At 39.4% G+C, this 14,018-nt stretch overlaps 1 protein-coding gene across 1 annotated transcript in view; it reads left to right on the top strand.

Moving 5' to 3' along the window:
* Window positions 1-14,018, top strand: part of cstf3 (cleavage stimulation factor, 3' pre-RNA, subunit 3) — a 124,732-nt gene that overhangs the window by 109,896 nt on the left and 818 nt on the right. The window contains exons 14-20 of the mRNA XM_039749742.1: window positions 3,410-3,553; window positions 4,550-4,652; window positions 6,229-6,298; window positions 6,431-6,626; window positions 7,082-7,235; window positions 9,534-9,628; window positions 11,172-11,232. Of these exons, the coding sequence (XP_039605676.1) occupies window positions 3,410-3,553; window positions 4,550-4,652; window positions 6,229-6,298; window positions 6,431-6,626; window positions 7,082-7,235; window positions 9,534-9,628; window positions 11,172-11,232 (823 nt within the window). The remainder of the gene's footprint in view (window positions 1-3,409; window positions 3,554-4,549; window positions 4,653-6,228; window positions 6,299-6,430; window positions 6,627-7,081; window positions 7,236-9,533; window positions 9,629-11,171; window positions 11,233-14,018) is intronic.

Genomic DNA, 14,018 nt, shown 5'->3' with positions numbered 1-14,018 from the left:
AAAGGGTGGGTACTCCAAACTGACATTCGGCGCATACGCACAAACAACAGTCAGGACCCTTCCCCCCACCCGAAGGCGGAGGGAGGCCACCCTCTCGTCCACCGGGGTAAACCCCAACGCACAGGCTTCAAGTCGGGGGGCAATAAGTATGCCCACACCTACTTGGCGCCTCTCACCGGGGGCAACTCCAGAGTGGTAGAGTCTCCAGCCCCTCTCAAGGAGACTGGATCCAGAGTCCAGGCTGTGCGACGAGTCGAGTCCGACTATATCTAGCCTGAATCTCTCAACCTTGCGCAGTAGCTCAGGCTCCTTCCTCTTCAGAGAGGCGACATTCCACGTCCCAAGAGCCAGTTTCTGTAGCCGAGGATCAGACCGCCAAGGTCCCCGCCTTTGGCCACCACCCAACTCACACTGCACCCAACCTCCTTGGCCCCTCCCATAGGTGGTGAGCCCATGGGGAGGAGGACCCACATTACCTCTTCGGGCTGTGCCCGGCCGAGCCCCATGGGTGCAGGCCCGGCCACCAGGCGCCGCCATCGAGCCCCACCTCCAGGCCTGGCTCCAGAGGGGGGCCCCAGTGACCCGCGTCCGGGCAAGGGAAAACGTTGTCCAGTTTTCTTTCATCATTGGAGGTTTATTGAACCGCTCTTTGTCTCATCCCTCACCTAGGACCAGTTTGCCTTGGGTGGCCCTACCAGGCATAAAGCCCCGGACAACATAGCTCCTAGGATCATTGGGACACGCAAACCCGTTCACCACGATAAGGTGACGGTTCAAGGAGGGGACTGGCGCAAACCATTCCAGTTTTTTTTCCAGATTGTGTCAGTAAGGTCTGAGAAACAGCAGCCAAGGAAGTGTTAACCTCTTGCCGGTCGTGCCATTCCTTCAAAAGGTTAATGTGTAAAATCGCAAACCATTCCAGATTATACACATTAACTTTTTGAAGGAATGGCACGACCGGCAAGAGGTTAACACTTCCTTGGCTGCTGTTTCTCAGACTGATGTTACCATTGGTAACGATCTTACCGATACACAAAAGACAGAACTGTTATCTTTGATAGAACGGAACACTAATGTTTTTTCAGATTTACCAGGCAAGACTAACATTACAAAGCATAAAATCAATACTGAACCTGATGTTCGCGTACAGATGTGGCCGTTCCAGATTCCGGAAGCGCAGCGAAATATTGTGCGCTAAGAGGTAAAAAAGATTCTGACATTGGGTGTAATTCATGAAAGTAAAAGTGACTGGTGCAGCCTGGTCATATTAGTCCCAAAGCAAGACGGTTCGGTTCGTTTCTGTATCGATTTCAGACGCTTGAATAAGGTCTCTAAATTCGATGCTTATCCCATGCCCCGTGTCAATGAACTGTTGGAAAAACTGGGTCAGGCGAGCTATATCTCCACGTTAGATCTCACAAAAGGCTATTGGCAGATGCCTTTAGAGGCTAGCAGTTGTGAGAAAACAGCATTCGCGACTCCTGACAGACTTGATGAATTTACAAGACTCCCGATTGGTCTTCACGGGGCACCTTTAACTTTTCAGCGCATGATGGATCAGATCCTGCGTCTTCATTCTTAATATTACGGGGCATACCTTGATGATGTTGTGATTTTTAGCAATGATTGGCAAACACACTTAGAGCAGCTTCAAGCTGTTCTTAAAAACTTGAGACAGGCTGGCCTTACTGCTAACCCTAAGAAATGTAAACTGGGCATGTCCGAGACTCATTACTTAGGCTATTCTATGAGAAAGGGTTTACTTAGGCCACAGTTAAGGAAAATAGAAGAAATGCTTGTTTACCCGAGACCTGAAACACAGAAACAAGTACGCGCTTTTCTGGGGCTTGCTGGTTACTACAGAAGATTCATTCCAAATTTTCCACATAGAGCTGCTCCTCTTACAGAACTTACTAGAGGCAGAAAAAAACGACCTATCTTGTGGACAGAAAATTACAAACGTTCTTTCAGCAATTTTAAAAAAAGCATTGTCTTCTTACCTGGTTCTTGCAAACAGACGCAAGTACATTTGGTGTGGGCGCAGTCCTTTCACAGATTTTTGATGGAGAACAACATCCAATCACATATTTGAGTAGGAAATTACTTCCTAGGGAACGTAATTATTCTACAATTGAGAAAGAATGCTTGGCAATTAGGTGGGCTGTGGAAGCGCTTCGCTATTACTTGTGGGGACAAAACTTCATTTTGGTAACTGATCATACTCCACTTCAATGGTTATACCGACAGAAAGATACAAACTCTCACCTCATGAGATGGTTTATGGGCTTACAACCTTACAGTTTCACAGTAAAACATCGACCAGGTTCTGAACACGCCAACGCACACGTATTATCATGACAACATGAACCTGGTACAGAGAGTCTCTTGATTCACGAGAATGTGAACAAAGGTGAGGGGGAGGGTGTGAGCTGGAGGGCTGATCGCACCCCAAGAAGATATAGACGCCCCTGGGAAAACTCCAACCCCTGAAACACAGACTACCCTCACATTGCTCCTTACCTTCTCACTTGTGCTATAATGCGTAATACAAGCCTCACGCGATACTCCGCTAACTTAAAAGCCTTGTGCAGCGCTTGTCAGTTTTGGAATTGATTGTTTGGTTTTATCTCTCTCTCTCTCTCTCCGACATTCTCTGCTCCTAGCGGAACTGTCATCTCTGAGTTGTCATGGAGCACGTTTAATCTTTTGAAAAAGAAACAAATGTTTGTTTGCAGTGTTTGAATAAAATTCCTGTTTTCTACAACTGTCTCTGTGCAAATCTGTGACCCAAGCGTGACAATATATAGAAAAGCAGTCGTAACCGAAAAGAACAATGAAACGTCAATGTGGCTCAGAGGTGCATGTGGACTGTAGCACAGACGAAAGCGACTGAGGCTGTATTTGGTGAGTTGTTGCGTGCGGGCACATGAGCCGGCAGTGCACATGCCTCGAGAGCGACGGTGGATGCGTGAGGACAGGTACAGTTGGAGGGCGGGGCTCTGTCATGTGTATCCCATGATGCAGGAGGAGGGTTAGAGTTGGCGCATGGGGCTCTGTGAGTTGTTGGGCGTGGCTCTCAGTGTTGCGTGCGCTCTGTCTTGCGTGCATCTTGCTTGCCCTTAGTTAGAGTTGGCGGGCGGGGCTCTGTCGAGCGTATCTCATGGTCTTAGAGTTGACGGGCGGGGCTCTGTGAGTTGGCGGGCATGGCTCTCTGTCTTGCGTCCGTATTCATTGTGGTACTATAAATTACAGCATTTGTAGCATTATTTTTTACCATTGTTATGTAATTTTTCTAACTTTATAAGTAATTGTTTATTTTCAGCAAGTAAAACTTATGTTTGATTAGACAAAGATTTAAATTCTTATTTAGGAGTGTAAATGTTAAAACAGTCATTCCATATATTTTTAGGTTTACATCCAGTATATGAAGTTTGCTAGACGGGCAGAGGGCATTAAGTCCGGCAGGATGATCTTCAAGAAAGCCAGGGAAGATCTGCGCACTCGCCATCATGTGTATGTCTCTGCTGCATTAATGGAGTACTACTGTAGTAAGGTATGGCATTTAAAGTCCATAAAGTTTTTTGAGATGCGCTGAGAGTTTTGTTTTATTGGGCAATGAAGAAAAAATGTGTTTGATGTGTACTTATGTTTTTTCAAATCAATGCTCACTAAAAAAAAAAAACCTTGCTGTTATTTTAAATCTTCACTTAGCTGACTGTTTTGACTTTATTGGCTTTAACAGATTAAACCTCTAGATAATTCAGTTATGCAGTGTATATACAATAAATGTTAAGACATTTGTTCTTTAATTGACAAGCTCATATGCTTGTAAGAACTTGGCTTAAGTGTTGCAAGTAGAGAACACAGACGTTGGTTTTGATTTAAAGAATTCTTCTGCTGGGAAACCCTCTGTTAACACCTAAAACTAAAGCTCTAAAATTAATAAAACGACCTATAAATTGGCTTATCCAATAAAGTACACGTTACATGTTATAATAGTGACAATTGGTGGAAACTATTCTGGTGTTTTCTGAAAATTAATGACATATTCATTACTGAAAAGTCCAAACATATTCAGTAGTGCAAATAAATTTTAAATAAACTTGATGAGAAAATAATGTGTTTTAGCGTTGATTTACTATAGCCTTGCAACCCATCTCCTGCACAAACTATATTCCAGTAAATGTTTCAGTTTGAACCAAGGGAGATTATATTTTATACAGTAATACATTGCACTTTTTTGATAAGATATTTTTGTAAGTTACATGTCAATTTTTAGAAGAACCATGAACGATTTGACTTTTTAAACCTCTGGAATAGTCTGAAAAAGCTCTTCCCCTTGCATTCAAGAGTCTTATTCTGCACTTGACCAGGCTTTCAGGAAAGTGCATCTGACCTGGATTTATACCGTGGAGTGGTAGGGGGTTTTCCCGTTTATAGAAAATGTAATGATTTTAGATATATTATTGCATGCTTCTGAGTAATACAGTATATTTAGGTATATATAGTTAAACTTCCCTGACATTTTTTATTCACTGTCTTATTTTAGGACAAGTCTGTAGCATTCAAAATCTTTGAATTAGGTTTGAAGAAATATGGAGATATTCCAGAATACATATTGGCTTATATTGACTATCTGTCACACCTCAATGGTAAGAAAGACCAAGATATTTTCATAAATATTCTAAATGTATTTTTTGTTTAATTATTAATACACAAATGCTCAATTTCAGTAAAGAGTAATTTCTACTGAAAGCAGTCCATCAAGGGATATGAGATTTATAATGACAAATGTACATTGTATTTAGGGATGCATCTTCATAAAAAAAAATAAGAATATAATACAACAAGGCACCTATTTAAGAGTTAACAGTTTGTAAGCATGGCAGTCATACAGTATTTGACTTTACTTTGGCCTCAAGCAGTGCATTTACATGCACGCACAAAAGGTGAGTAACCCAGTTCAGACAGAAACCTGGTAGCTTAAAATCCCTCATTTACATGCGTGAGTCCACCTATGAAGTTCTTCCTTGCCCAAATGCTTCAACATCATTAAATTGTGCAAAAAAGAGTTTAAGGTCATCAATAGCCACCATGAATCTGAAAATAAGCAAGGCGCTTCTGTCTCTGGAGAGTGTGCTGCTGAGCTCAGCAATATAAGTTCAGGTTATCAACATAAATGTGGCAATTTCTGAAATATTGAGACTAATTATTTCAGTTAGAAGAAAAAATATGATCACAATGTAACGGGTATACACAGGCTTGCAGAGCTTTTTGGCCATCAGACTAAACGCTATGTTTGAACACTGCACATTATCAAAACAAACCATCCCTACCGTGAAGTACGATGGGACCAGTATGTGGGATGAAAATTTGTTTTTCAGGTAACACAACAACCAGAATCATATAGCCATAGCTACACAGGAATCCCTTAAAAACAACAATGTTAATGCTCTGGGGTGGCTGAGATTTTGAGTCCAGATCTCAATCCAATTTCTGGCTGGACCTGATAAAGGCTGTTCACTCTGGATCCTCATGCAGTTTGACAGAGCTGGAACAGTTTTGTAAAAAAAGAATGGAAAAAAAATGGTTGTGTTTAGATATGTAAAACTGATAGAGAACTGTCGACACAGACTCGAGGCTGTCAAAGGTACAGCTACTAAATGTTGACTTGAACGGGTGAATACTTATTTGATCAGTTATGTGTTGTTTTATATTAATAATTAATTTAGATCACTTTCCAGAAATTTAATTTCACTTTGATATTAAAGAGTCATCTTCTGTTGATCAGTGACAAAAATGCAAAATTGCATGGAACAGAAATATATATATTTGATGAAATCCTGCCTTTAAAGCATGGTTGTTTATTGGGTATAAATTAGGAATGTCTCTATATTCCTGATACCAAGCATATTCTAAATGTTAAATACTCGAAACTTTATGGATGACAGAAATACAGTTATATTGATGGTGACAACCTCCCTGTCCCCTACATTAACACTTTCAGATATTCTGCGGGATTGATAATAGTTACAGAGTATTTGAAGAGGATGAAATGTGGGATTTTCTCTCTTAATATGCTATAATAGAATACATTATATGTATTTTGTGTTTGTGGTGCTACTATGTGTGTTTTAATGGGTCAGTTACAAGAAAGTAATCTGTTTCAAAGCTGAGCCGTAAAGTTTTGAGGACTTGGGTTAAAAGGCACTTTTTTTACTTTTGCAGAAGACAACAATACAAGAGTTTTATTTGAGCGAGTTTTAACCTCTGGCAGCCTGTCTCCTGAAAAATCTGGGTAAGCATCTTTAAGAAATCAGATTATACTTGTAAGTAATAAAAATGTGTATTTTTGTAAGTGCATGTCTGTAAGTGATAGACTGGGTAAAGTCTTTCAGATTACCTCAAACTTTCCTCTTATGTAATACAGTGAAATATGGGCTCGGTTTTTGGCATTTGAAAGCAACATTGGAGACCTGGCAAGTATCTTGAAAGTAGAAAGGAGGAGGTTTACAGCCTTTAAAGAAGAATATGAGGGAAAGGAGACTGCCCTTCTTGTGGACAGATACAAGTTCATGGATCTTTACCCTTGTTCAACAAGTGAACTCAAAGCTCTGGGCTATAAGGTGTGTTGGTGCGTTTTAAAGACATTAGCTAAATTATAAGTGTATGGAAACCTTCATTCCTGTCTTGTCTACCAATACTTTTGATCCTTAAACCTCTTTAATCTACTTTAGGTTGCAAGAATATTGATCTAAAATACAGAGTTCTATATAAGGGATTAATTTAAAGCAATTTGGCTGCCATAAAATACTGTATATGGTGTTTCAGGTTAAAGTATTTCGGGTTTTAAGTTTGAGTTGCTAAAACAATTTTATGGAAAATTCCTCTGTATAGAATACCAGTTTGAAAGTGGAATGGAGTAATGTATCGCTGCATAGACTGCACAATAAAAGATTGATGACAAAGCATTTCCATGGTGGTTGTGGGGAAAATAAATAATCTACAGTACATGTTAAATCAGAGATTATATGGAGAAAAAGTGGCAGGTAGCCAGGCACTAACTTGTCTGTTATTTCAGGATGTGTCTCGTGCCAAATTAGCCACACTAATTCCAGAAACAGTAGTGGCACCATCTATTGCACCTGTTCTAAAAGATGAAGTAGACAGAAAGCCAGAATATCCCAAACCGGACACCAACCAGATGATCCCATTCCAGCCGAGGCATTTAGCACGTAAGTCTGCAGTGTTGTGGTGCTGAAAGCCTAAATCATCCATTCACTTCATTTGCTTTATCCTTCACAGACCTAAGTATCCTGTCTGTGTCTTGTCTTTTGTTATCATGAAATACATCCATAATGTGTGTCTGTTTTGTTGGTAATAGATCAGGTATCAGAATGATTAATACGACCTATTTGAGAGTTACATAAATTGTCAGAAGACATTTTAATACAAAGATATTTAAAAAAAAAATGTCATCACTTCTGCCCAGAGAAAATTTAACAAGCGATGCCACTACTTTATTGGATGCATGGAGGGAGCAGGTGCTTGAATTCTGTTTGTTCCTTTTAGAGTGATTAGAAGTAATAACTACACATGTGTTCTGCTTTTCACAATCACAAAACAAAATTGGTTCAACATTATTTTATATTAATGCTTTACAAAGAAGACGTGCCAGATATCTACCATATTGGAAATACTAGTTTGCCAAATTTTCAAACTTTTAATTCTTTAGTCTTCTGACTTAAGAATATGTTTCTGGTTGTTATATTTGATGATTTTGTAATGATATGGCTAGATACCTTCTGTTAAGGCATCCGTTTATTTGAATAGCTTTAATATATTTACAATTTGTTAAAACAGTTTTTCTGGGGATGTCCGATCTTTTCCATACAATTGCAAGATGCTGTCAAATGTCCTCTCCACAGAGGTGTATCACTGTAGCGCCACAGGCTCTCCTTCTGGGGGATCAGTTTCTATTAACTGGTTTTGACTTGGAACTGCCTTTATCCTTGTGTGCCACAAAGTCCAAATGGGGGTGATAACGTAATGTCTCTGTTTTACAAAGAAACACGTGAACATCTAAATTAGAAATAACCCACATGCATCAAGTGTTTACTATTAAACATTGGAGGAAGATGGTGCAGCTTATCCTAATGTGGATGACTCCATCATACTGTCAAAGGACTGCCTAAGTAGTCAGTTTGGTTTGATTGACTTCATTCTCACATCGCTCTAATATATTTAGCTATAATTTGACAGTAGTTCCAAACTACTGACAAAGTCAATAATGTGCTCTAACAGCAATCCATGACAATTAAGCAGTTGGCCCACGTGACTCAAAGAGCTATGTGACAAGATAGGCCCATGTAAAGGAGTCCTTTATAAAGGATGGCACAGCAAATAAGAGAACTCCTCATCACAGGCCCTGCATGCTCACTTTATGAGTTCATGTTGATAGTACTCTGTGTTATTTCGCAAACAATACTTCATAACACAATGTTACCTGTTAGATTCTAGGATACTCAAGTCATAGGCAATTATTTTTGCATACAATGAATTAAGTATGGAACATTCCCAGAACATGTGACCTAGTGATGCAGGCACTTGATGATAGGTGGCAACTCACCCTGGGTACATTTCAGATAACTTAACATGAGGTAAATGAGTAGAAGATTTAAATATTTTCACTGTAATCATGGTGTGCTTGGCCCATATTAGACTGGGGTGTATTGTATGACTGGTTGAACTTCATTCCTTTTCTGAAAGTTTAATAAAAGGTCATTCCCCATCAACTCTGTTTTCTTGACAGTTAGGGGGGGTGGTAGTTGACAGTTTTATATACGCCGGAGATGGTCAAAGTGAAGTCTGCAGAGAAAACTTAGCCTTTCCGTGACTAACCAACCATACAGGAGTAGTTTAATGGGCTTTTGTTAATTTCCTGCATGTTACTGTGCACATATTTGCACCCCAGTAGTAGAACTGAAAGTCCCGTAGTGCCATGACACCTTCAGCTGAAGATCTTTGTAGCCACCCTTTCAAAATGTGTGTGTATATATATATATATATATATATATATATATATATATATATATATATATATATATATAATATATTATTAATGTCCTGAAAAAAAATAAGTGATCACAGTTTATGCAAATGTCAGTGTGGTTCTGAGATATAAATCACTTACATGACCAGCATAAATAGAGATTGTTTCATTCAAAAGCTGTTTTTAATGAGGTGTAGTGGAAATAGGATTTAAACTTTGTATACTAAAGCAAAATGAGAAAATTCTGCATTGTAGCCTTTTAATTCTTAGCAAACTAATTTTGAATTTCATTCACCAAAACCCTTCAAATGGTTCTCCGTTACCAGAAATACGAAAGTGCCTGCATTGACTCAGCAAACTTGAAGAGATGTTAGCAGACATATTCATTGTATTTACGGCTGTTGCTATGGCCTGAGCCCCGTATGTGGGATGTTGCTGCACGTTGTATTGTCAAGATCTAAGATTTGTCTTTTCCTTGCAGCTCCAGGACTTCATCCTGTTCCAGGTGGAGTCTTTCCAGTGCCTCCCGCGGCTGTGGTTCTCATGAAGCTGCTGCCTCCTCCACTGTGCTTCACGGTGCGTTGTTCAACTGACATGCTTTCGTCCTAATGGTCATATTGTCATCACACTCCGAGTTTTAGAAATTACAGACAGATTTGTTCATTTTATTCACGGAATGTTTCCTAGTTAATTTTTGTGATTTTTACATTGTTTGCCACCCTCAGTGAGTTTTCATAAGAAAGGATTTTCAAGATTTTATTGACTGTTTAAGCAAAACAAAGCAAAGTCTTATTCTTTCAAATTTTTTGCATAAAGATGATGTCCTGTAGGTGTGTTAGCTATGACATGATTCTTCACAACGTTTGATATCAGTGGTCTTTTTACAAGAAAATGATGCCACATCACAGTTAGTACTGAAAGTGTGTGTAGATATACAGGGAGTGGACAAAATAACAGAAACAGAAATATCTTAATATCGACATTCAGAAGCAGTTGAGCCATCCTTTACCATCAGAACAGATTCAGTTCTTCTTGGTGTGGCCTCATGCAATTTCTGAACTGTGTGTAGAGGAATACCGTGCCATTCTTCAAAGGGGAAAGTCTCCAGATCTTCGAGGAAGTCTCTATTTAACCATGCAGAGCATTCATTGAACCTAATAATACCCATAAGATGGCTCCCTTTATCGTTCTACATCTCCACCGTGCTTAACAGTTTGCAATAGACATTGTGGGTGGAAGGAATTTTTTGGCTTCTCCAAATGTAAACCTGTCAGGATTAGATAGATTAGATAAATTTATTAATCGCAAAATGAAAATCGGGATGTAGGAAACATTGGGGAGAACAACTCATCAGACCACATTAGGTGTTTCCATTGCTCAGAGGTCCATGCTTTGTGCCTCTTACACTTTGTTTTGTGTCTTTGTTGGTTTTGGATATGAGCAGTTTCCAAATGGCATTCCCGACACAAACTCCAGCTTTATATTACAGTGTACGTGTTTTTGTCAGACCAGGTTACAGAGATGCTGACTCAGTTCTGTGAACTTTTTTGGGATTGCACTTTTGTGGCATTCAGCAGACATTTTGCGAAGTGTTTGTCTGTCCCTTTCACTGATCTTTGACTTGTGTTTCTATTTGTCAATGCGGTTGTCCGTGTTTTGTCTTATTTTTGTGCCCATTCTCCTTGACACATGAACTAATTTTGCATTCTGTTTCATGAATACATATGCAGTTCATACTATTTGTGTGTATTATGTTAATAGATTTATTCCCCAACAAAAGTAGCGTTTGTTTTTTTTTTGAGTGTTGCTTGTAATTTTGTTTTTTTTATACAACGACAAAGTCTCGTTGTTCTGTTTTGTTCTGTTCTGTTCAGTTCTCTTTGGCCTCTTCAGTTGTCTTATGTTTCTCCTTTGTCAAACTGCTAATTGGCTGACCTTTTTTACAGCTAATGCATACTGTTGACTTGCAATTAACTTCCTTTGTGATTCTGATTGAGTTACTTCACAGTGATCTCCTCCTTCATGTGGTGTTAATTTGTGTATTCCTGATGTGTGTGTGTGTGTGTATATATATATATAGATATATATAGATCAACATTTTTCTTCTCTTGTCTTTCAGGGTCCGTTTGTCCAGGTTGATGATCTCATGGAAACTTTTAGGAGATGCAAGTTGCCAGACAGTAAGTTTCTTATAAGCACAATGTATTTTCCTTCTATGTATTCTAACTTGAACGTTGTCATTTCCGCAGGGGGAAATTGTTTTTTACAGAATTTTGTACCACTCCTCGAGCCAGCATGATTATAATCTGCACTGCCGACCTAGAGAGGCAGCAAAAAGAGAGAAAAAATGATCCAGGGTATGAGTGACCAATGCCACTTCCCTACTAGACCAGCACAATTACTGAAGCAAACCAGCAAAAGCAACTGTTACAGTTGTGCTTGAAAGTTTGTGAACCCTTTAGAATTTTCTATATTTCTTTATAAATATGACCTAAAACATCATCAGATTTTCACTCAAGTCCTAAAAGTAGATAAAGAGAAACCAGTTAAATGAGACAAAAATATTATACTTGGTCATTTATTTATTGAGGAAAATGATTGAATATTACATATTTATGAGTGGCAAAAGTATGTGAACCTCTAGGATTAGCAGTTAGTTTGAAGGTGAAATTAGAGTCAGGTGTTTTCAATCAATGGGATGACATTCAGGTGTGAGTGGGCACCTTGTGTTATTTAAAGAACAGGGATCTATCAAAGTGTGGTCTCCACAACACATGTTTGTGGAAGTGTATCATGGCATGAATAAAGGAGATTTCTGAGGACCTCAGAAAAAGAGTTGTTGATGCTCATCAGGCTGGAAAAGGTTACAAAACCATCTCTAAAGAGTTTGGACTCCGCCAATCCACAGTCAGACAGATTGTGTACAAATGGAGGAAATTTAAGACCATTGGTACCCTCCCCAAGAGTGGTCGACCAACAAGGATCACTCTAAGAGCAAAGCTTGTAATAGTCAGCTAGGTCACAAAGGACCCCAGGGTAACTTCTAAGCAACTGAAGGCCTCTCTCACATTGGCTAATGTTCATGTTCATGAGTCCACCATCAGGAGAACACTGAACAACAATGGAGTGCATGGCAAGGTTGCAAGGAGAATTAATGACAACTAGACTCCATTAAATATCCACTATTATGAATGATCATATACAGTCTGTTATTGTGAAGGATGCGCCGCACTGAGCCGTACCTCATGTCCTGGGAAACGTAGTCATACATGGTCCCCTACGCTGGCCCGTTGCGTCCTCTCCCAAATAACTTTACAGCATCCAGAAGAAAAGGAAAATGATTCAATGATTCTTACTGAAATGAACCCGGGTTCACCTTACTTTTTTCAGCAGGTAGTGTAACCTTCCCCTTTTTTTTTTTTTTTGGTGTTTGACTTCTCCTTCTGGTCTGGCACTCTCGTCCCTTCTTTTTACGTTTCTCCTGCTACAGCTTTAAGTAAGGTTGGCTCCAGAAAGTCAGGTGCTTCCTTCCCCGTGAACCATTGGCCAGAATTATAAATGCAGCCATTATCAGGACTGGGGAAGGTACAAATCACTAATGACACCATACACATACAGATGGCAACCATTCCAAGCTCTTTAAATAAATACATAAATATGCACACTTTAGGATGAACAAAGAAGAAAATTAAAAGAAAAAAGTTCTAATTTGGCTGTCACAGTCACAATGCGACATTATGCAGGTATATTGCTGTTGGTATAAAGGAGACCCAGTAGCATTTTTTGACGCACTTCTGCCACATAATTTGTTGACTGGAAATGCTTGCTGTGAGTGTGTCAGAGAAAGGATGTGAAGCATTGTTCATAATGGTGCTTAGTTTTGTTTCAATTAATTCATTCACTGCAACCTCCATGGGGTCCAGAGTGCATCCCGTAACTGAGCTTGCCCTTTTAATTAGCTTGTTGATTCAGTGGGCCTCTCTTGAAGTGATGTTACCAGCCCAGCACACTGGCCTTCACAGAGTTGTAGAAGATGTGAAGGATGTCACTTCCCACATTAAAGGAATTCAGTCTCCTAAGGGAATAGAGCCTACTCTGCACTTTCTTATACAGATTCTCTGTGTTCCGAGACCAGTCCAACTTGTCATTAATGTGGATCTTCACGCACTTGTAGGAGTGGACCACCTCAACATCCACTCCTTGAATAGTGACCAGACATAGAGCCTCTTCGGTACGGTGAAAGTCGATAACCAATTCCTTGGTTTTGCTGATGTTAAGATGCAGACAGTTCTTTCTGCCCCTAGAAGTTGTTCCATTCATCAGCAGAATAGACAGAACAAATGCCATTATAAGGTGAAAAGTGCACTTCTGGTATAAAAAAAATAAAATAAAAAAAAAATGTTTCATATCCAGATCATGTGGGGAAAAATACCAGAACAGTTTATTAAATCTCAAAAATGTAGAAGTCGTAAGGCATGTAGTTAGGCCTATTTATCTATTGAAAGGGAGACAAATGACTGTCTTACATTAAACCCACTTTCATGTAGAAATTGAAATCTGACCAGTCGTGTCTCCGTTGCAGTATAAACTACACAGTAGTTTGGATATTATTAGAGTATTGTTTGATGAATTGGGATTGTTGATTTGATCTGAATAAAACAGAAGGCATACGGTAATTGATTAATATATAAAAGCAGTTGTGAGCTCCTGCTCTGGATAATCAACTCCTGAGAGTAGGCCATTGTGAAAGTGTGTCTGTGCATCGTGATGAACAGAGCATGAATGAAGTTCTTCTGGTTAATGCGTAGCGTGAGGCCTCTGATCACTTGGTGGGCTGCTATTGTTTTGTGTTTGCATCTGAAACTCCTTTCCTCATCCTCACATTTGTGCCCATTTGAAGTGACTTTGCTCCATATCATCGGTATGTTTTTCAGTTTTATAGCTCCTTAAACATAGAATGTTGTAA

Source organism: Polypterus senegalus, chromosome 1 (genome assembly GCF_016835505.1).
Source record: "Polypterus senegalus isolate Bchr_013 chromosome 1, ASM1683550v1, whole genome shotgun sequence".
NCBI lineage: Eukaryota > Metazoa > Chordata > Cladistia > Polypteriformes > Polypteridae > Polypterus > Polypterus senegalus.
This window is presented reverse-complemented; position numbering and strand designations above follow the sequence as displayed.